This window comes from Thamnophis sirtalis, unplaced genomic scaffold (assembly GCF_051295495.1).
Source record: "Thamnophis sirtalis isolate CommonGarterSnake01/CBP01778 unplaced genomic scaffold, rThaSir2_p1.2 scaffold_4, whole genome shotgun sequence".
NCBI lineage: Eukaryota > Metazoa > Chordata > Lepidosauria > Squamata > Natricidae > Thamnophis > Thamnophis sirtalis.
In genome coordinates this window covers 61,090,042-61,113,558 of record NW_028261384.1, presented here as the reverse complement: position 1 = coordinate 61,113,558, position 23,517 = coordinate 61,090,042, and the positions used below count along the sequence as shown (strand labels likewise).

The 23,517-nt window shown below is 40.0% G+C and overlaps 1 protein-coding gene across 6 annotated transcripts in view; it reads left to right on the top strand.

Annotated features, from left to right (window-relative positions):
- The first annotated feature begins 14,327 nt into the window (after positions 1 to 14,327).
- Positions 14,328 to 23,517, top strand: part of CLASP2 (cytoplasmic linker associated protein 2) — a 345,278-nt gene continuing 336,088 nt past the window's right edge. For 3 of the 6 annotated variants that reach the window (XM_087713010.1, XM_087713009.1, XM_087713008.1), the window contains exon 1: positions 14,330 to 15,338. In XM_087713010.1, the coding sequence (XP_087569136.1) occupies positions 15,144 to 15,338 (195 nt within the window). In that variant the 5' untranslated portion in view covers positions 14,330 to 15,143. Of the gene's footprint in view, positions 15,339 to 23,517 lie in introns of all 6 variants that reach the window. The other 3 variants (XM_087713007.1, XM_087713006.1, XM_087713011.1) reach the window with 2 other exon arrangements.

Here is a 23,517-nt window from a genome sequence, read left to right as displayed (position 1 = left end):
AGGGATTGTAAGGAGTTACATACTATGTAGCCATAACAAAATTCTTTCTAGAAAGCCAAGGTCATCCTTTGTCTTTGCACCTCTGCACCTGACTGGAATTGGATGGGTGGAACTGCCAGCATGGCTCTAGGAGATCGGACCATGTGATGGACTTGGGGCAAGATCTTGAAATTTCAACTATGTGGGGAAAACCAGGAAGCTTTCAGATTTGGGTTTTTCCAGATGTCTTCTTAATAAATTGGAACTTTGAGCAATACTTTGCCATGGATTCTGATTTACTTTTGGATGCTACTTGGAACCTTGACATTAACACGAATCTCCATTAAAATACTTTGCCAGCTACCCCGAATTTTTTGGTGCTGTCCGGGGTTCTGAGCCCCAGCACTGACCCAAATCCATGCGGCATAAAGACTCAGGGAAGATGGAGGAAGAGAAGAAGCCCATGGGCAGATGATGGTTTGCCTATCTATGTCAAGACCATTCCAAAACCATGGTGGAAGCTGTGGAGGCCGCAGAGAGGGAATGCCAACTAGGCGCCAGGTGCAAAGAGCTGGCTCCTAGGTATCCCTCACAATCGGAACTAACTCCGCAAGACCAAGCCACAGGATTTACTTCCCATAAGAAGTTTCTGTTGTAGCCACAGATGAGTGTGGGATCAGCCTCAACCCATGAGTGGAAAGGATCAAAGCAGATGCCAACCAGATGCTTCAAAGATTGGGGATCCCCGCCACCATCATGCGGTCAGTCTTTGATCAGCCTCCCAGACCAATTCAAACAGCTTAACATGAGTGGAATCAACCCTTGCCTTAGTTCTGAACCACCCAGGTTGACCATGGTTCAGCTAACGTTCGCCTGCCCAGGTGCAACGCATTGGAGTAGGGATTCCATACAGTGAACACAGGTCAGCCCAAAACTTTGCCGCTGGAATAAGACCAATGGTAGTGCCCCTTCACCCTGGGGTGCAGATGGCCCATCAACCAGGATGGGGAGGTCAACCCAGCCAGCAGCAAAGCGTTTGGTGGATTTTGCCCCCTAGCCAGCCACCAATGTTTGGGTTGCAATCTGTGAATCAAATTCCACCGAGATGGGCTTTCTTCCCAAGCCACGGTTGGATGCAATACCATGGATGCCTTCCCCTCCCCAGCAGATGGCACCGATTTAGATAACTGGCCCAAGGCAACCCTAAGTAGTGACTCCTCAAGCAGTTTCAGCCCAACCGACACTGCAGCCCCAAGCTGCAATGCCCCAACAGGTTCCTGCCCAACTGCAGCTGCAGGGAGCAGCAGTGCATGGGGGCTCCAGCCTCAAGCACCTACACAAATCCAGGCACCAGCCCGCTGGCTCCTGCACCCCCTTGATTTTGAATGACATTTGATGGAGCCCCTAGGCAGCTAGCCTACTTCCTAAATCAAATCTGGGCACATGTTGATCAATTTGGAGATCAGTACCCTTCCGACCGAGAGCTTCTTTGCGCAATAACTAAGGGGATGAACGAGGGGGAAGTGGCCAAATGGGTAGCAGAGCTCCATGACAAGGTGGCTCTTGAATGGAAGATGCCGATGTATTAGTTCAACTGTTGTGGATCTGATTTAACAACGTGGCTCAATATGTGAAAGCAGAAGAGCAAATCCAAAGGTTGCAGCAGGCTGGCTGTCCCATAAAGGAATTAGTTTGGAAGTTTAGAAGGGCAGCTAGAAAACTACGGAACTGGCCAGAATGACTCTTTGTGCACACGGTCCAAGATACCCAAGATCCCAAACTGAGAAAAACATGCAGCATCAGAGGGGTGCCGGAATGTATCCAGAATTGATATACTACTGCAGTCATTCTCGATCATGAACTTCACCCCCATCGAAAGCCTATCACCGAAAAGCAGTCTAGAAGACCTTTGGGCCACTGAACCCAAACGAAGCAAGCCAAAATGCCTTCCCCAAAACCAGCAGGAACAATAAAGTGCTACCAGTGTGGTCAACATGGGCACAGAGTGTCAGAATGCTTGGCCCCAGTCTTGCTTCCCAGCCTGAGGAGACGGAGACTCCACCAAACGGGGAAACCCCTCCAGTTCAGAGGAGGAAAAAAGCAGTGAAGATGATCCAATGGCAAGTGCATCCATCAGCCCCTTTCCATCAAAGCCAAACATATCCCCCAAGACTGGGGTAGAAGGAGAAGTTGAGGCAGTTGTTGACACGGGCTGGACCCGGTGCTTACTCAGCATGTTGTCATGGAGCAGCTGGGCATTCACCCTTGCCCCATCATATCTGCTTTGAGCAAGTTGATGGGACACTAATCAGAGGCTCCCCAGCCAAGCTAAACATCGACTTAGTCAAGTTGCAGATAGGGCGCCACCATGAACTCCTCAGATTCATTGTAGCACCAAAAATGAATGAATCAATCATCTTGGGGCTTGCATGATTAGACAAGTGGGCACCTACAATAAAGTATTTGAAAACTGACCCTTGGCATTGGGCCGCTACCCCCGTGAAGCCAGAAGGCCACCTGAGGACCAAGGACCATCAAACCCCTTAAAGTGGACAGTCCAGAGCCTGCAGGCCCTGCTGTAGATTCTAAACTTCCAGACATACAGCGAATACTGAAAGAATACTGAGACTTGGAAGGGTTTTTAGTGAGGAAGACTGCAATTATCTTCCCCATCACTGACCCACTGATTGTGCAATAGAGTTCGTACCTGGGGCATCACTACCCAAGCTGAAGATGTACTCCATGGCCCATAAAGAAATGACGGAATTAAGAAAATATATAGATGCCAATTTGAAATGGGGCTTTATCCAACCAACCAAGTCAAAAGTAGCAGCCCCCGTACTCTTCAAAGAGAAGAAAGATAGGCTAGGGTGTGGGGTTGAGGTTCTGCGTTGATTTCCGGGGAATTAATGCTGTTTGCATAGCAAACACGTACCCACTACTTCTCATGAAGGACATGTTGAACCACTTGGCCAAAGGCAAGGTGTTCACCAAACTGGGCTTGAGAGAGGTATATTACCACATACCAATCAGGGACAGGGATGAACTATCAAAGTGTGAATTCCACAAGACCTCACTGGACTACCTTGGCTATTGTATTTCCAGTGAGGGGATAGAAATGGACCCAGGGAAAGTGAAAATGGTGCTAGACTGGCAATCCCCCCCCCCCCCCGCAAACAGCTTCAAAGTTTCCTAGGATTTGCTAACTATCGGCAATTAATCTTGGCTTTTGCAGAAGTCGTTCTGCCCTTGAGTGAACTGTTAAAAACAAGGCCATCCCCAACAAAGCCAAAGCCAAACCAGCCTATTGGCTGGGCAATAGACTGTCAAAAAGCATTTGAAAAATTAAAATGGCTCTTCACCAAAGAGTCCATTCTGCAACACCCTGACCCAGAACAGCAATTCATAATCCAGGCAGAAGCCAGTGATGTGGCTGTGCTGTTGCAAAAGAACAAAGAGGGACAACTCTTGCCATGTGCTTGTCTCTAAAAAACTCACCGCCACAGAAAGAAGATGGGCTATTGGGGAGAAAAAAGCCTATGCAGTCCAGTGGGCACTACTCACCTGGGGACATTTCCTAGAGGGGGGATGTGCCATTTGAGGTCTGGACTGACCATAAATACTCAAAGCCCTAAAAAGTCCCTGGAAACTGACTCCAAAGCAAGTCCGATGGGCACCATACTTGAGAAGGTTTAAATTCGAACTGAAGCATATCCCTGCCGGGAAGAATTTACTGGCAGATGCCTTATTGAGGAAACCACAGTATGACAGTTGGAGGAAAGAAGTGATTCACCCCATCATTCCCCCCAACCAGAAGGCAGTTCAAGTCACCACTAGAGACCAGACCAGATGGCAGCCCATTCTGGCTGAGGACAAGCTGACCACAGCAATGAAGTCGGCACTGCCAACCGACCCCTGGCTCAACGACAACAAAGACATAATGACGATGAGAGATGAGGCTTAGCCTGGAAAGGATACATCCCTTCGAACTTGAGACTGGTAGTACTACAGTATAGCCACCACACAAAGTTGGGAGGTCATTTTGGATTCCTAAAAACACTCCACCTCAACAGACGTCAATTTTGGTGGCCTAAAATGAAAGCAGAAGTGGAAGAATAAGTGAAAAGCTGTGCCACTTGTGCACCATGAAAATACGGCCAGACAACCCCCCTGGATTACTGCAACAGGTGCCCAGGTCTAGCCATGGGAAGAGATCACAATGGATTTCATTGTAGAGCTCCTAGACAACAGCAGAAATGAAGTAATTTGGACAGTCAACTTATTTTCCAAGCAAGCTAATTTCATCACTTGCTCAGGATCCATAAAGCTAATGAAGATATTTCTCAAACACATTTACTGCCTACATGGATATCCAAGAGAATAATCTCGGACCACAGAGTTCAATTCATTGACAAGTTCTGGAGGGATTTCCTGAGGTCTGTTGGGTCCATGCAAGGACTCAGCACAGCTTTCCATCCAGCACAAATGGAGCAGTGGAACACACACATGCAATGGTCAAACAATACATCTGTTGTTATGTGGATTACCAGCAGGACAATTGGTCAGACTTGCTACCTTTTGCTGAAGTCGTGTATAACAACGCTGTCCACAGCAGCATTGGATTAACTCCTTTTCAAATTACCAGCAGCATGGAATTTGTTCCTATGCCTGTACTGCCCAGAGAACCCCCGTCCTCCATGTTCCCGACTGAATGGATGAATGCTCTAAAAATGGGGTGGGAGAATACAAAAAAAGCTCTGGCAGAGGCAGCAGAAGAGTGCATATAAAGAGACTATATAATGCATTAATAGAAATGGATTCGGAAACAGAATTAGTTAAAGACTATATGATAAAGTGGGCCCAAAATTTTGAAGAACCAATAATGTTGGATACATGGGAAAAGATTTGGATTAGAAATGGAAAGTTTACACAAGCCCCAAATTTGAGAGAAAACTTTTATAAGATGTTTTATAGATGGCATCTAGATCCTAAAAAACTGGCCTCTATGTATCCGAATTTACAGCCTAAATGCTGGAGATGTGATTGTGCTGGTGCTACTTATTTTCATATATGGTGGACTTGTAAAAAGGTTAAAGCATTTTGGATAAAAATATGGTGGATTATGCAAAATGTTCTTAAAAAAAGGATAAAGTTTACCCCTCAGTTATTTTTGTTAGGTATAATTACTGATTGTAGAGATTAACCTGATTTTGCATTTAATAACCGCAGCTAGACTGTTGGTGGTGCAATACTGGAAGAAGGAAGATTTGCCTACTATTCAAGAATGGACACTGAAAGTAACCAATCTAGTGGAGATGGCTAAAATATCTGCATATCTCAAGGACCACTCAAACGAGAGATATAAACTGGAGTGGAGAAGATGGATTGACTATACTCAAAATAAATATGGGACTAAGAAATTTCAGATAGCTTATGACTAAAGAAACTAGGAATGATATAAGTTGTTTAGAGCAAGCCTAGCAAGGAGGAGTTAAAGCTCAAATGAAATATATTAACTTTTTTTAAAAGTTTATTTTAGAATGTTTTTGTTAAAGATTTATACCCTGTATTGGTTCTGGGAAGTCAGGGGGGGAAGGTTGGGGGGGATGTTGGGGGGGTTGGGGGGAGGGGGGGAGGAGGGAAGTAAATATCTGTAAAAGTTTTTTTTTTCAAAATTTTCATTAAAAAAAAAGAGTACAAGAAACAAGCTAACAAGCACCATTCGCTCCAACCCCCCTTCCATGTGGGGGATAAAGTTTTCTTGTCTACCAAATACATAAGGTTAAGGATGCCTAGCAAGAAATTAGGGCCAAAATGTTTAGGGCCCTTCCCAATAGTGAAAATAATTAATCCAGTTACAGTTCAGCTTAGTCTGCCCAGAATTTTAGGGAAAATTCACCCAGTCTTTCATTGTAGCTTGCTGAAACCGGTGATTGGGTCCAAACTAAGACCGCTGACTCAACCTCCCCCTCCTCCAGTGGTGATACAAGGAGAAACTCATATGAAGTGGGAAAAAAATTAGACTCTGGATTGTATAGAGGTCATTTGCATTTTTAGTGCATCGGAAGGGGTACCCTTGGTTTGAAGTTACATGGGTGAAAAGTTGGAATGTAAAAGCTGATAAATTAGTGAAACAATTCCATGATAAATTTCCTGATAAGCCAAAGGGCCTCCCTGGCGGGGAGAGGTGGTTAATTATGCTTATCTTAAAGCCCATATTATTATCTTTTCAGGATACGCTTTTCTTCTGAAGAGAGGCTACCTGTCAGGCATGCAACCATCTTTTCTTTTGGATCTTTGGCCTGCCACGCTTTCCATTATTCTACTATGCATTTTACTTTTTACTTTTAGTAAAAGTAAAAGTAAAATTTGGAACCCTGACACCTGTTCACCTACCTCCTCACAAAGTTGCTCCTTTTTGCTTTGTGACACTAAGGCCCAAGAAGTCACTACCTGCTAATTCCATGGGAGAGGGGCATTCCTCTCAGACAATTCCCTCACTTGGAGAGATAGCAGAAAAGAAATCTCCAAAACCCTGGCTGTGATGGTCTCTCATGAGAATAAGACACACATTTATCCTGTTTTCCACATCCCATGCGCTTTCATTGTTTCGTGTGCTCTATGGGACATCCTGTGGGAGCAGGTCTCTGCAATTATTCCCACATCGCCTCCTTTTTTATATTAGCAACGGAGACCTCCTCTAAGTTCAGATGGACCTCGGTTTCCATGGCCAGAGCGTCCGCCCTATTAGAGGGAAGGAGGGTTTTGCACATTTGTAGCAGGGATGGGAGGCATTGAATACAACAACAAAGTAACACCAGCAATACAATGACGGTTATTATCACAGGAATCAGTGATCTCAGCCAGGAGCCATCAGGTAGCCAGGACCACAGAGCCCCCCATAAGTCGATGGTACCAGAGCCATCACTATGCAGGGGGTTGTTACATACCAAGGACTCCATTTTTTCCACTGTGGCAGAAATATTAGGTTGATTATCATGAATGTACATGCAACAATGTGAATGAATCAAAGCACAAACACCACCTTTTGCAGCCAAAATAATATCCAAAGCAAAACGATTCTGCAATGTTATATTACATATTTCCCCCAGTTCCTGATTAACTAAATTTAGAGCAGTAATAGTTTCATTAAACGTAACAACAGTCCAATTATTTAACTTATGCAAATCTCTATAATTCATTGCAACGCCTAGTGGAGGGAGAACACCTCTAGAAAATTGATTCCAGGATGATCCTCCCAATGTCAGGGGGGATTCGGAGAAGGTGTCTTGTTTATTTCGAATTCTTCCACTAGGTAATTCTTTCATAGCATATATACCCAGGACCAACAATCCCAATGTACATATGTCTTGCCAATTTCGTGGTAAGCCCTTCTACCACATATGAGCCACATATTAGGTATGTCATAAGTTCCTTTTTTCGAGGAGTTGGTAAACTGTACCATGGCCTGCATTTGACTGCAAGCCCAGTATTTATTGACTCCATCTGGCGCTGTTGTATTACACCGAGGGAGCGTCAGCAGGCACTATGTAAGGCCAAACACAGCGAGCAGGTGTCTAGATAATTTTACCATGGTCTTCAACTGCGGCATAACCACGGCCCCAAGTAATGAGGGAGGCAGAACCTTTCCAAGACAGATCCGGCAGAAATTAGGCCCTAAGTATGTGGGCCCGTTTCCCATAATCAAAGTCATCAATCCTGTTTCGGTTCGCTTGCAGCTACCCAAGCACCTCAACCATGTATATTCTGTTTTCCACGTTAATCTCATTAAACCTGTTCATTTTTCATCTTTACGTCCGCCAGTGGATCCGCCACCTGCCCCCCTATTGATTGATGGTGAACAGCATTTTGAAGTTCGAGAAATATTGGACTCTTGAAAACGACGGAATCGGATTCAGTACCTGGTGGCTTGGAAGCATTTTCCCCAGTCTCATGCCGAGTGGGTGGACAAGTCCCATCTCCAGGCCCCCCAACTGCTCCGCCAGTTCTATTCTGCTTATCCTGACAAGCCCTAGTTGCCTCTCCTTCCTGACTTTCTCTCTCCCCCCCCTATTTTTCTTTTTCTGTTTTGTGTTGTTTGTCTGCTTGTGTTTTGTCATTTTCCAGGCCTGACCGCCTTTTTCCGGAGGAGGGCCGGATATCAGCCTCTGCTTTGCTGCTGCTTCGGCTGCCATTGAAACGGGGAGAGGGGGCATGGTATTTGGGAGGGGACTACTAATTGTGCTAGAGGAAGATTCTGGAGTTTCTGCTGCCTGTCTTACTGCGCATGCGGAGCAGTTTCCCGCCAAGGCCAACGGCACTGACATTCCATCTTGATGATGCCTTTCGAAGTTATCTCGCACCTGACACTTGGGAGAATTATGATTGGACTGTGACTGGGATGACAAGGGGTGGGGAATGGGTTATTCTATATATCATTTGCTTTCGCGTCTAAATAATCAGTCTTTGCTTTGCTATGCTTCTGATCATTTATAATTAGTAAAAGTACACTTGATTTCTATCAATGGAGTCTCGTGGTTTTCTTTCCTGATTATCCAATGAAGGAGTGCTGACACTGATGGACTTACGTGGGGTATGAGGGAGATGTAACCATTCTACAATGTAAACTTTTTTGTCATGGCATTGTATAAGCGCCCCAGTGGGTAACGGAGGAGTAGCAAAGATTGCCAATGAGAGTGGGTGGTCTGGTAGAGCTCGATCCACCCAACGGGTGGTCATTGCCTCATTTATTAAACTAAACACTTGCTCCTGGGCCGGAGTAAGAATTACAATAGAAGAGGGGCCTAAAGGTCCCTTTAATGCCATTAAAAATGTGGCTAATTGCGTGGTGGTAAGAGCCAAAAAGGGTCTTACAAAATTTATGGTGCCTAAAATTTGCTGCAAGGCAACCAAAGTCAAAGGCGAGGGTATTTTGATGGAGGGTACTACCAGAGATGAGTACGAGGCCAAAACCTTATGGCCTAAGTAGGAAAAAGGTTCATCGGTCTGAATCTTGTCTGGGGCTACTTGAAGACCAAACATGGCCAATAATGTAACAAGCTCCGATAGCACAAGTTGTACTGTACCCTTTGGGCCAGGAGCCGCAACCAAAATGTCATCCATATAATGGTAAACCAAAAAGGTAGGATGAGATTTACGGAAAGGTTGTAATGCAAAATCCACAAAAGCCTGACACATAATAGGACTATTAAGCATTCCTTTTTGTACTCTGACTCAAACACCACATACTGGGTTCCATTAAGCAACATCCGAGCCAAGTCTTTCCAATCCTGCGGTAGCAGTTGATAGGCACCCGCTAGAGAATTAAGTCCTCTGGAGTAGTGACTGGTAATTCCATAATCCTTTACCGCAGTTTTTAATTCTTTAATCATTACCAGAGGCACGGGTTCCCAGTCAAAAACAATACCTGCTTGTGTATTTTGGTATGCGACTGGAAACAACTCAGTATCCTGCAAATCGGAGGCATCTAAACCGCCTTCTTTTATTGCTTTTTGATAAGCTCCTCTAATAATTCCTGGCTGTTGGGCGTGGCCAGAGGGGCTGTCAGCAGTAGTCTGACAGCACGTGGGTTGGGAAAAACCCTCAGGAGCCGTGGGTTGGCAAACCCGTAAGTCTGGAGCAGGAGTTGTTAACATAACAGACGTTGTTTGATAAGGAGATGGATCCAACAACGGCTGAAGATGGGATTCAGCATGTGTCTGAATCAATGTATAGGCAATTTTCCACAGACAAAGAACATCTGGAGGAGCCCTCGGAACTTGGTGGAGGACTACGCCAATTTTCCTCCATGTCCAAGCTTTTAAGGAACCATGTTCCGGATAAGATGGACAGTTAGCCCAAACGTAGGCAAGCAATTTTACAGCCTCTGATTTAGAGAGAGGCTTGGTAGTTTTTTGGTCTTGGGTGCTTAAATATTTTTTCCTGCCTAATTGCCTAAGCTCTTCAACATGCACTTTCTGAGCTGCAGACATTCCACCCCCTATACTTAGGAATTAGAGTCAGTTGCCAGTGACATCGTTGGGTGCACCGAGCCTATTCCAGGCGGTAAGCAGAGGGTTAGCAGGAACATATCCGTCGGCACAGGATCACGTCGGGGTCACCATGTGTGGTGGTCTCTCATGAGGAATAAGACATGCAGGCAAGATGTCTCGGGATGAGAGCTCAGAACAGATTCCGAAACCCCTTTTTATTATTACACTCATTAGCATACAATGTTATCACTTAGGCGGCCAGAGTTGCCTATGTCCAGTTACTTTTATGAGTCATTTATCCTGTTTTCCACATCCCTTGCGCTTTCATTGTTTCGTGTGCTCTATGGGACATCCTGTGGGAGCAGGTCTCTGCAATTATTCCCACACTGGCTGTGACTCACAAATGATGTTGCCCAGCTGCATATGTTGCACTGATGTTGTCATTACTAGAAGTCTCAGGGCTCATTGTGAATAATTTTAAAAATACTAAATAGCGTGGATTGCACACTTGGTAATCTCAATTTGGACTCACAAATCCCAGATGCACTAAAGTAAGAGTTAAATTTTTTTTCCAGTACTTTTGCCCTGGCTGTTAGACCTTCATGGTGGAAAGCCTTCCTTTTGGGCACCACTGAAGGAATCCTCTATTGCTTCTATCAATGCCTTCCCCTTTGCATCAGAAAAAAATGTAAAGCACCCATCAAGTCTCCCTGATCTGATCAATTTTTAATCCTTTGCCAAGAACATGTGTGTCCCACTCACATGTTTTGAAAAAAGGGGGGATTTTAGGAAGCTAGCACCCACCCCTCTCCTAGAAGAATGAAATATTCTAGGAAATATTAAAAGGGCAAAATATTTTCCCTAAAAGGGAGGCATACATTCATCCCCCCACCTTTGTCAATGGACCGTTAAGGCCTGAGCTAGTCTATTCTACATAATAAAGATCTACCCTCTTCAGGCAGAGCTATAATAGGAATCCCAATGCCCTTTCATTACATCATCACCCAGCTAAGGCTCAATCAAGTCTGGGAGACAGAGAACCTACAAATTTAGCTAAGACCGCTGCCCCCTGGGATTCTGACCACCAATCAGAATACATTTCTTACACAGGAATGGGAAGTTCTAAGGTGGGGCCCAGAGAGAACATAAAAACAAGGCTCTCTCAGCATCTCTTCCTTTTCCCCCCCAGGACCTCAAACCATGTGGTCTTATTCAGCTTTAAAAACCATCATTCTAAACAGCCACCATTTTTCCAGTGTCTTTCTCCCCACTTGGAACTGAACCCAAAAGGATATTTCTTCCAACACTCATTAGAATTTCAATTAGTTTACAAAGAAGATTTACCTCTCTTCAGAGTCAACTAGTGTCACACACTAGAAGCTGAAAGAAAAGTTAACAACTCACCAAATTTCTCAATACTCACAAACGCCTTTTTAATACACTTCATCTGGATGGACACCTGCTTCAGCTTTTAGTGCCTGTTTATAATCCATGATCTTCCTTAAAAATATCTTTTGCATCTCTGACCGCAGTCAAAAACCTTGCAACTTACTGTTTCTTTATATGAAAGGGAATCAAAGTACATTCATACCAACTTTTACTATCAACATACTCACATTCGCACTGCAATCAGACTGCTTGTGTAAACCAATTTCACATGCAAAAATCCCATTTAATGCTTTCTCCATACAAACCAATCATTACAATTATTTTCTGGGAGCTTTTTCACAAACCAATGAGCTCCATTTTCTTTCTTTTTTGGTCAAGTTTTTTATTTTATATTACTTATACATATCAATGAGAACAATGTGATATTTGGGTATCATACATTTTGATACAAGTAAACATAGTATTATTACTCATGGTTATTACATTTTCATTGTTTCATATTGTTTAAATATACCTGATACTATCGTTCTTTAATTTCTAAGCCTCCCTCTTATTATTATTTCTATCTTATTTCTATTTCTATTCTAACTTTTATTCATGTCAGCATAAATATTCAAAGATATTTTTTTCTGTCTTCCATCTTTCACCTGCTTTATTATTCAGATTTCCCTTATTTAACTCTTCACATCTATTTATATTAAAGTTTCACCCTTCATTCTTTCATAGTTCAATGTTCCAAAGTACAATTCTAATACCAATCACAATCTTATTTAAACATATGGGGTAGATCTATTCATATTTTTTCCATTCATCCAATCCATATAATTCTGTTATTAATACACATGCTTACATTAAATTATATTCTTTCATTTATCTAATTGTTTGATTTTATTGTTTCACTACTAATCATTATATTTTTAGGCATGTTTAATAATATCGTCATTCAATCTCTAATTTTTCAATTAATGCTTAGTTCTTATTCATAATTCCCATATTTCACTCTTATATATATTTGTATTAAAATTAAAATTACAGTATATTTTTTTCCTCTCACTTTGATTCTTTTCCTTCCAGTTTAGTAGTTTTTTAAAGTGCTTGTTTGCCATTTGGACAGAAACTTGTAAATAAATATTCCCCTAGATTTCCTTGGGGTCAAATCTTAACAGAAAATATCCTCTCAGCCAGTTCACGTACTCTTCACCAAAGTCTGCACAATATTTAGATGGTCATCGGCTGCCATCTGCCTCTTCTCATCATGGCTAAGAGGGAAAAAAGCCTCTGGGTCAGATATGAGAGATGTGGCTCTCCTCAACCTCTCAGAGTATTCCTCTTTGCTTCGCCACCCCTACAGAGTGGCTTTGGCTCATTTTGGAGCCCACCAATGGAGAGCATGGAGGTGAGCTCCCACTACTGAAGCGGTAGTGAAGGAAAGGCCTATAGACCTGTGTTGGGGGGGGGGGTGTTCCCTCTCTGGCCAAGGTCTTTATTCAGCAGAATGCTTTCAGATAACTCTCTGCTGTGGTACTATTTATGAGGCAGGAAAACTCCCTACTTTGGTTCCTTTATCTGTATGGCCTGATATTCCTGAGTAACTGCTTCTATATTTTCAAGGATATGCCTAGCTTTGAAGCCAAGAACAGAAGCAAGATAACAAACTTTGCATTAATGCCAATCAATATCAAGGCTACAATAAACTAGAATTAATTCCTAATACCATATTTTTTGGAGTGTAAGACGTACCTTTTTCCCTCAAAAAAGAGGCTGAAAATCTGGGTGCGTCTTATACATTGAATTCAGCATTTTTTGCCTCCCAAAACCCCACCCCCTTCACCAAAATGGCCGTGCAGAGCCTGTATGAGGCTTTTAGAGAGCTCCTGGAGTCTGGGGAAAATGGCCTGGTTTTTTTGCTCAATTTTACCCCAGCCCCCAGGAACACTCTAAAAGCTCTAAAACACTCTAAAGGCTATCCATGCTCTTTTTTTTACGAAAAACTGGCCCATTTTTTAAAACATAAAACATTTATCTGTTTTTTTTGAGTATAGATGTTGAGGATTTCTCCAACATCTGCCACTTGACCCTGGAGATTTGAATGGCACCTGATCTGTTTGTATTCAGAAAAGCTGTTAATTTTCTGCCTAAGGACTATAGCTTGGGCTGGTGCAAAGGGATGGCTTGATGCCTTCATTAGTATTCATCAGTTGTATTTTTTCTTACGGATATTTTGATGCTGCAAATTGTCAGATATCTTTTCAGAGTATGGACACCAAAAGGGATAAAGTTAATTTATATGAAATTAAATTGTCCTGTCTTATTTAATATTGAATAGTGCTTAAGTTCTGAATCCTTCCATGTATCGAATACATTTCCAAATTCAGAAAAAACAATGACTTGTATTTGGTTAAAACAATACTGTACGTAAGATCCCTCAACTGTTTTTCTTTCTCGGTATTTCCCCCCTTCCCCCCATCAAAGTAGTCACTACCACAAACTCTGAGCACCAAAGTAAACCAACAACGAGTGCCTCGGAGTACTGCCCTACCGGAAGGATTTTTTTCCAACGTAGGAATTCATTTAAATATTTTTTCAAGAAAGGCTGAAATCATAATTTCGTAGCTCTATCCTTTTAATGCATTGTTCTGCTGGTCTTACTTCATCTCCACACAAAAAAAAATATCGGCACAACATTAAGCTATTAAATACATGTCCTCTTCCCTAAGGGCCGAGATGCCAATAATAGAATACCATGTTCCGAAAGAGAACATAAAAGCGAGGTCGCATGCGCACGCAACTCATTCAGGGGAAGCTCTTGCAGAGGTGCGTCGCAAATATGGTCTTTCAATGTGCGAGCGGATGCTCAGGCACAGATCTAGACCAGGCGTGAGAACGAAAGGATGATTTAGAAAAGGGGACAGGCCACAATTTTGCGCAAGCGCAGGAAGAGCGTTGGGGCTCTTTGGACGGCGAGTCATTCAAAAGAAGCGACGCTGTTAAATTGAGAGCTTGGCTGAACGTAGATAAGGCCGGGTTTTTCATGGAGTGAGTGACGCCTCTGGCTGGCTAACGGTGGCTGGAACTGGACGTAACTTCCACAGGACGGAGTGGAGAAAAGCCAGCAAAACAGTTTTTTGATTTCGTTCTTGCTGTTCTTCGACTCAAGCCTTCTTGCCTCGCTAGGGGTTGTCTCAGGGAGTATGAAAGTTCCGCCTTAGCCCCAGCCCCGAAACAGCGGTTCTAGCGGCTTCCTATTTCCTCTGACTAGGAGGAACGGCCGCTATTGCTCACTTTTCGGTGAGAAGTGGTGAGGTGGCTGGCGGCGCCTGAAATTGAGAAGCACAGGCTCTATCTGCGGCGTTATTTGTCCGGCCGTGAGGCTCCTAGCCTTTTATCTGCTGAAGTGTCTCACCGCGTTCCTGCTGTCGATCTTCGTGGAGAGATTTTGCAAAAGCGAGACCCGATAAGACATTGTAATCTTCACTTACTCCTCCAATTAAACTTTGTTTAAATGTAGAGTATTTTCTCCCCCCGGAACTTGCATTGCAAGCCCTGGATACTTTGCACGGAATTTGTATGCTTGGCTCATGATGACTTTGTTCCTGAAAGACAGTTTATAGTTAATTGGTTTATAGCTAGTTAACTTTGGTGAAGGAAGCAAAACAAGACATTCCTTCACCTCCTTATTGATGGGCAGAAAACTCCTTAATCTCTTTTATTACAATTTCTTGAGAAATTGTGATTCCTTTACACAGACTTATCAAGAGCAGGAAAGTTTGGGTCCAATATACAATGGAGCATGGCAAAATGGATTATTTCTGTGAACAAGTACAACAAAAAGATGTGGGCCGCAGGTTGCAAGTTGGCCAGGAATTTCTGGAATATTTGAATGATCCCAACATTTCTACTGATCTTGAGCAGGATCAACAGTGTCTTGATAAAGTAATTGATGAATTAACAAGATGGGTTAACTCTAGTAATTATAAGGTAATAATTGTACCTGATATAGATGTAATTCTGATTCTTGTTAGGTATTGTGTTGCTCTTTCACTAAGGTCTCTGTCAGTGAAGCGAATTTTTCAAAAATTGAATTTTTGTCATAGGGTTCATTTAATATCAATTTTATCCTTTTACTTTGTAAAAAATCAGTTTTGTTTAATTCACTAACACTCAGGTGTGTATATTCAATTGTTGTTAGTCACAAAGTTATGTTCGACCCATTGCAAGGTTCTTCCAGGCCTTCCTGTCCTCTACTATCTCCCGGAGTCCATTTAAGCTCACATGGACTGCTTCAGTGACTCCATCCAGCCACCTCATTCTCTGTTGTCCTTTTCTTCTTTTGCCCTTAATCGTTGCCAGCATTAGGCTGTTGTCCAGTGAGTCCTTCCTTCTCATTAGGTCGCCAAAATACTTAAGTTTCATCTTCAGGATCTGGCCTTCTAAAAAACAGTCATTCAGGTCATTCAACAGACAAGTATAAATATAACATTGGGTGAAATAATCCTAATATATATGTGGGTTATTATTTTCCTTGAGAATACAAGTAGTTCTCAATATATGACTGTACAGTATTGGAGCCTGCCAATAAGCCATGATAATCCTAAAATGGGCTGGTTATATAATTGTTCTGATTTTATGATCTTTTTGCAGCAAACATTAAGAGAACCAATAGTATGCAGTTTTACAAAAAAATCGAAGTAAGTTGGTTTATAGGTCACTGAAAATGAGAAGCTGCAAGAAGCTGTAAATATAGCCCATTTATGAAGCACCTGAAGTTTTGATCACATGCCTGAGGGACCTCAACTATCAGAACTTCAAATCCAGGTGATAAGTAGCACAGGTAGATCTGTAATAACTTCAGATGGCTGCTAAGTAATAAGTTGAGAACCACTTGTATTACATTCATGTTCATTATAGACTGACTATAAAAACTGCATGTTAGAATTGTAATCCTTGCATATACTGTATTTAAGACTCTTCTTGAACTTGGTAGAATTTGCAATCCATTAAACCAGAAACAAAGTAAGTATGTTTTAAATTTATATTTTTACAGTCAATGTAGTTACTTGGGATATAGTGTTTCCAGAGGAGTCAGATATTTATTTAATAAGTATATTTCATTTGTTAAAGAAGTAACTTTAATAGCTTTAATATATTCCCATTAAAACATAAATAGCAACAAAAATATTTTAAATAATATTAACTTGTAGACTATTCCATTTGGTGTTGTAGAAAATTCTAAATTACTCATATTTCAGATTTTCTAAGCAGATTTTTTTTGGTTGCCAGAATAGAAGTATTGATTTCAAAATTTCCATGGCATTGCCTATCCACCATTTTTGTCATAAATGCAGGCAACATAACAATCGGGAAATATGTCAGCCAATTTTAAATTCGGATTTAAGTATTGGACATTTTGGCCACAAAGTTAATCATGTCATTTGAAACTTTGTTGACAGAAATCAAATTTGAATCAATTTGCACAAACTGGTGATGATTCTCTTGTGCCAGCTATTGTGCTGCTAACTTTCCATCTTTCTTCTTGCAGCATCCTGCTTTCTTCTGTTTCTTCCTTCGGAACGTGTGTGTGTGTGTGTGTGTTTGTGTGTGTGTGTATGTACCCTTACTGGGATTTGAAGGGTATGGCTAGCTGATGAGAGCTAAATAGCTTGAAATAGATCTATACTAGTCTCCCTTTATTTATTTATCAGCACAAATACAACAAAATGTAACAAAAAGGCAACAGTAAAAATATTGGGTTTCGGTCTCTTGTGATGAGCTGAAGGACAGAGAATGGAAGTAGTGACCTTCCTCCCATATTTGGGCATACCGGGGGTTGTAAAAATCTTATATATATAATATATATATATATATATATCTAATCCAGTGAATGTTTCACCATGTGATTTTGTTTCACCAAATCACCATATGACGGAATTGGCGGCACGACTAAATGATTGACTGCTCAAGCCAGCCTCCAGCAATCATCAACCAACCAAATACTGACGTCGACAGATCCATTCACCTATTGAGACAGAAACATCCACAGAATTAAATATACATGTATATACATTCCGAAGGAAGAAAGCAGGATGCTGCAAATAAATTCCATTAGGATCAAACAAATTATTGTATCTCTACAAGTATTGGATTGGCAAATGTAACACTTTACCAATGTTCATTGGGGACGTGTGTGCATGTTCATACCAAATTTCATCAAAATCTGTGATGGTCGAGCAGAGAGTACCAGACCACTTGACTCATTAAAAAAAAAACTAAGATTATAATATAAAGCTCCAGTATATTATTGTATTACTAGTAATAGAATATCTAGTTCAGAAGTATTGAGTGCTGTCTTTTTGCTTGCATTTTCATCATTTGGTGGCAGTATTGCTATACAATTCAGGTTTCTATTGATTCCAAGACTACTCCAGAGATTAAGTTATATACATCATATAGATCACATAGTGAATAATTGATTCAAATTTTGAACATTATTAGACATCTTGCAAATAAATGTAATGGTAACCTAGTGGATGTTGTAAATACATAAATGAAAAAGACATTCTCAATCTATTTTAATATTTAAAATACTTTATTTATTTGGAATAATTATTTCTCAGTTCTGTATCTTTTTACTGTTAATTCACTTTTTGGAAGTCAAATTGTTAAACCTTAATCTAGCAGACAGCAATGCAACAAACTAATTACAATAATGAGATTCTTGTTTTATATAAGAGATGCAAATAACATGATTTGTGTCATTTGTTTAGTGACATTATCATGGATGGTATACTCCCCTATTTAATTGACTGTTGTTCTCCAATTTAACATCAGCAATAACAATCACTTCTGCCACCAATTGCTTCATAAAAATGAAGTTTCACTAATATATGCAAACTTAATAATAAACAGTTAAAAAATGAGTGAGAAGATAGTTATGTGACCAAACCTTAATGTATTAGCTAGAATAGAGTCATAGACTGTTGGTGAATATTATGAAAGTACAGTTATTTGAAATCGATAGTATTTCATTATAAAAAAATTTGAGTTTTTTTAAAATGTTTGCTTTACAAAAAAAATCAGGCATTTAAAAATTATTTTATTATTTTTTTTATTTTTTTGTTACATAAACAACACATGCCCACACCAGTGGGAAAAGAAAAAATCAAAACACAAAAAAGACTAAAAACAGAAAACAAGGCAGGGGAAAAAAAACCAACAAAAAAAAACACCAAAAAAAAAAAAAACAAGAAAAAAAGAAAAAACACAAGTATATATTATAAAAAAGTATATCAGCTGGTTACAACATGTTTTTGTGCATCTCTTCCATTAATTCATATTAATTCAAATATCTTAACTCAAATGTTTACCATATTGACATCATCATACCTCCACTTTTAGTTGACTACAGTTGTTTAAACATCCTTCATCCTTAACTATGCCAAAGATTTAATCCATAACCACATGCTAGCATTTCATTTACTTATTTATAAAATCCTCCATTAACATCAAATCCTCATATCCTGTTTTAGCTAAACATCCATAATATTTAATACCAAAAATTCCATCCTCCATGTATATAGTTTACTATCATTCTCCTTTCTTTATGTAATTATATCGTATATCATAGCATTTTCCCCATATTAGTTAAGATTTAACTGTATATAGTTTTATTTTATTTTTTAATAGTGATAATTATTGTGATTAATAACCTTTATATATGGTCCAAAAATATTTCTAACCTTCCCTTCTCATATCCAATTATTATTTATCATATCAACTCCACATTATATACATTACTATCATTATCAATTATTATTCAACTATGTCTATTACAAATAAAATTAATTAGGTTTAGCTAATTTTGAATTATATTCTTCCATCTATCAGCTTGTGTCTCTCCAATAACAAAAACCTCCTTAATCCTGTTGCCATTCGTGGATCAAGTTCTCCAAACGTCTTTATGAGCAAGTCCAAACAAGAAGATCTTTGCACCTTTTTGCTTAAGGTGCCTCTCATATAATGTTGCCGTCCTCCGCTTATTCCCCTTTTCAGCTTGTCTTTAATTCTCAATGGTGGTATCAAAAGTTTTGCAAATGATATTTCATAAAGTATAAATTCTTTAATGCTTCTCATTCCTCCTACGGTCTGTCTTTTGAAGTAAATCTTCTGTGTGGCTGTCCCCCCTTCAGACATTCCATCTTTTTCTCCCTCAGAGGTAAACCAGATGCCCGGAATGTCAGCAAATTGAAAATCTTCATCTCTGACATCCTTCGTTTGTATTTCAGGGACATTCAAACATTCAACATTCTCATTTTTTTCTTCATATTTTGTTGTTAGAAACAGCAAATAATCCAGCTTCCTCTCAAATCTGTCGTATGTGTCAGATAACTTTTGTAGTGCCGAAAAAATCATTTGAAATGAATCATTTGAAATTTGAACAGACGCCATTTTTGTATGCAGTTAGTATTTTCCCTTTAGAAACTTTAAGGTATTTGCAAGTAAAAACAAGCTGGGAGCTGTACAATCTTATCTGATCTTAGACCAACCCAGCCAAGCAATTAAAGTGTCAAGTTGTAGGGAGCCAAATTATAGTAAATTAGTTTACAGCCCACTTACAGAGAGTCAGAGGAGATGTTGGAGTAATCTTTCCTTTGTCCATGTAAGTAACATTTAAAACATTTAAAAAATAGAGTAACCACCGTCCATAAACCAATAAAGAGATCGACGTCGCTGCTAGATTCTTCTGTTCTTTGGTTTCGATTAGCTTAAATTTTTATGCGGACCGTCTCTCTTTGAGTAATAAAATCACCTTACCAGCTGGAAACACTCACGCCATTCTTAGGGGCAACCTGCAGTTTCGGTTATCTTACAGCTAATCCAGAAGTCACTGGCAAAGGAGGTTAAATTCCAAGCCCTCAGGGATTTGCGAACGTCTCTGGGGTCACTGGATCTCCTCCTACCTTTCACTGTCTCTCAGGGACAGCTTGGGTCCGAAATGAACCGTCCAATTTCCTTCGGAATAGGGGAATTTCAGGAATAGCCTGAAAATCCGTCTTCTCACTGCTAAGCCCCGCCTTCTTCCTAAAAATTATTTTAAATGTTAAATATTATAATGATATTTTTTTTATTTCAGCCAGGCTTTAAATATACTTTTTATCATAAAATTAGGAAGTGCTTTATAGAATTTCTTTATACAATAGATAATGAATTTATTAAAATGAATTCATTAAAACAGGGGTTTTATATATTCATAGATAAATATGTATAAGATTATATACCTTAATTTGAAATAAACAATCATGTAACTCTAAAGATAAATTGGTATATGACATAATAGAGGAGTGGCATTCTAGGATCAGCCAAGAATCTATATAACCACAAGCAAACTGTGATGTTCCCTTTAATACTGTTGACCCTTATCTAACTCTTAGCAGGTGCTAAATGTTAGCTAAATTTGCTTGTGGCTATTTAGAGATACTTGGCTAATCTGTGTTTTAACTGCCCCAGATTCTGCCACTCTTTCTCCTACAGTAAAGTTTCATAGGAGCTATTATTGATTTTAACAGTTTCAAATTTTTAGCTATGGGAGCGTGGTGGCTCACATGATTAGGATGCTGGGTAAACTCCCGTCTCTCACTCCTGCCTGTCACTCGCAATTTGAAAATGCACAACTGCGAGTAGATAGATGGGTATCGTTTCAATGGGCAACTTAACAGGGACACAAAAATCGCCCCAATTGCATGTCCTCCAGGCAATGGTAATGTAACCAGCTGATCCCTCTATCATGGAACTGCTTTGGTGCTTCTGACATGCAAATATAATTAGGTTATAGGTTAAAGATAATTACTAGCTTAAAGATAAAACTAAACATCCCTTTAAAATGTTTATCACATTGGAATCATGAATAGTGAAGAATTCTAAAATACAAATAACTCACCAGCATCTGTTGTCTTGCCTCTACTTTTAAACACAGATATGTATTGGTGGGAGTTAGCATATTTTACGCAACTAAATCACAAATTGGAGATGGTGGACTTTTTGGCGCTCTGCTCACTACAGAGGTTTGTTTAGTGCTGTTCCATCATTATTGTTATAGATGAAAATATTCCAATTGTATTGCTTGCAAATGTAATTTTTCCTGTAGCTCTGCACTAGGAAGCAGAGAAAGATAGGATAGTTATGTTGACAGTTATGTTTTGAGATACCATATCTAGACCATTAGTAATGATAGTTCTGACCAGAAAACATCACTTTCTAGAATAGATATTAATTATCTAATATTGTGATTGAATTTTGCCTTCATGCTATTAATGCCCTCTGGGTATTAGATGAGAGTGGGGATTTAACCTGGCACTTGGCTTTCACTCTATTCTCCACTTTTTAATTTTATGCATTCAAATTAAGTTAATTGACTCCTCACAATTTTTCCCACTATTACCTTTTGTAATGATCATTTTTATCCATCTTTTAAAAAAAAAAAACACGTTTATTTCCATTTCCATTTCATTTCATACAATCACATGCATACTGTGCATGACTGGGGCATATAACATTGAATAATAAACACAGCCCTCGCTTTCATAGACCATACCCCCCAAAATACAAACCCAATATGCCACCTTGACCCACCATACACCCTCTTTCACCCCCTCCAACTTACATTCTTCCTTCCAACATTCCCCTCTACTACCTACTTCCCCTCCCCCTCTATCGCTCCTCTCTCCCAATACATTCCCTCCCTTCCTTCTCCTACCTCCAATCCTCTCTCCCACCCTCGCTACCCCTCTTTCTTCTTTCACTCTACTCCTCCCTTCGGTGTATTTCTATTGTCTATCAATATATTCAGCTTGTCCTATCTTTACACTAACATTAAAAAGCCACAGTATACAAGTGCAATCATGTGCTTTGAGATCTAAGACATATTATATTTCCCCCCTCCCCCTAAAACCCCACCTCCCTTCCCTCCCCCCGACTTCCCAGAGCCCGTACACGGTATAGCTTTTTAACAAACACAGTCTAAGGTATCTTAAAAACAAAGCAGAAGAAAAGGATCGAAAAGATCTCTGCGTTGAACTCAGCTTCTTACTGTTACCCAAACTTTAAACAGTTTAAGTTATTACTAATCTTAAGCATATGCTATCTGGAATTTCTTAGTCCCATATTTGCTTTGTGTATAGTCAATCCATTTTTTCCAGTCTCGTTTATATCTCTCGTTTGAGTGGTCTTTAAGATATGCTGAGATTTTTGCCATCTCGGCTAAGTATAACTTTCAAAGTCCATTCTTGAGTTGTAGGTACGTCTTCCTTCTTCCAGTGTTGCGCCACCAACAGTCTTGCTGCAGTTATTAAGTACAGAACCAAATTAGTCTCTACCGCTGTAAAATCAGTACATATACCTAGTAAAAATAACTGAGGGGTGAATTTTATCCTTCTTTTGAAGATATTTTGCATAATCCACCACAGTTTTATCCAAAATGCCTTAACTTTTCGACATGTCCACCATATATGAAAATATGTAGCATCGAGAGAGCCACATCTCCAACATTTAGGCTGTAAGTTCGGATACATAGAAGCGAGCTTTTTGGGATCTAAATGCCATCTATAAAACATCTTATAAAATTTTTCTCTCAAGTTTTGTGCTTGTGTAAATTTCACATTTCTTACCCATATTCTTTCTCATGTGTCCAACATTATTGGTTCCTCAATATTCTGTGCCCATTTTATCATACAGTCTTTAATCAGTTCCGTTTCGGAATCCATCTGTATTAATACATTATATATCCTCTTTATATGCATTAAGCTTTGATCTCTTATTTGTTTAAACAAATTATCCTCAACTGTTTCAAAGCCGGTTTTTTGGTCTATTTTCCACCTAGCCTGTAATTGGCCATACTGAAACCATGTCTGAACTACCTTCTCCTCTTTAAGTGTCTCTAAAGATTTTAATTGTAACACCCCCCCTTCTGAAGTGAGAAGTTGTCTGTAAGTGGTTCTATCGTGTTTTTGTTCTATATTCATATTTTGAATTGCATGTCTAGGAATTGCCCACATGGGCAGCTTATCGTTTAGTCTGTGTTGATATTTTTTCCAGACCCGCAATAAAGCATTTCTTAAAATATGATTTTTAAAATTCTTATCTAATTTTTTGTTGAATAACAAAT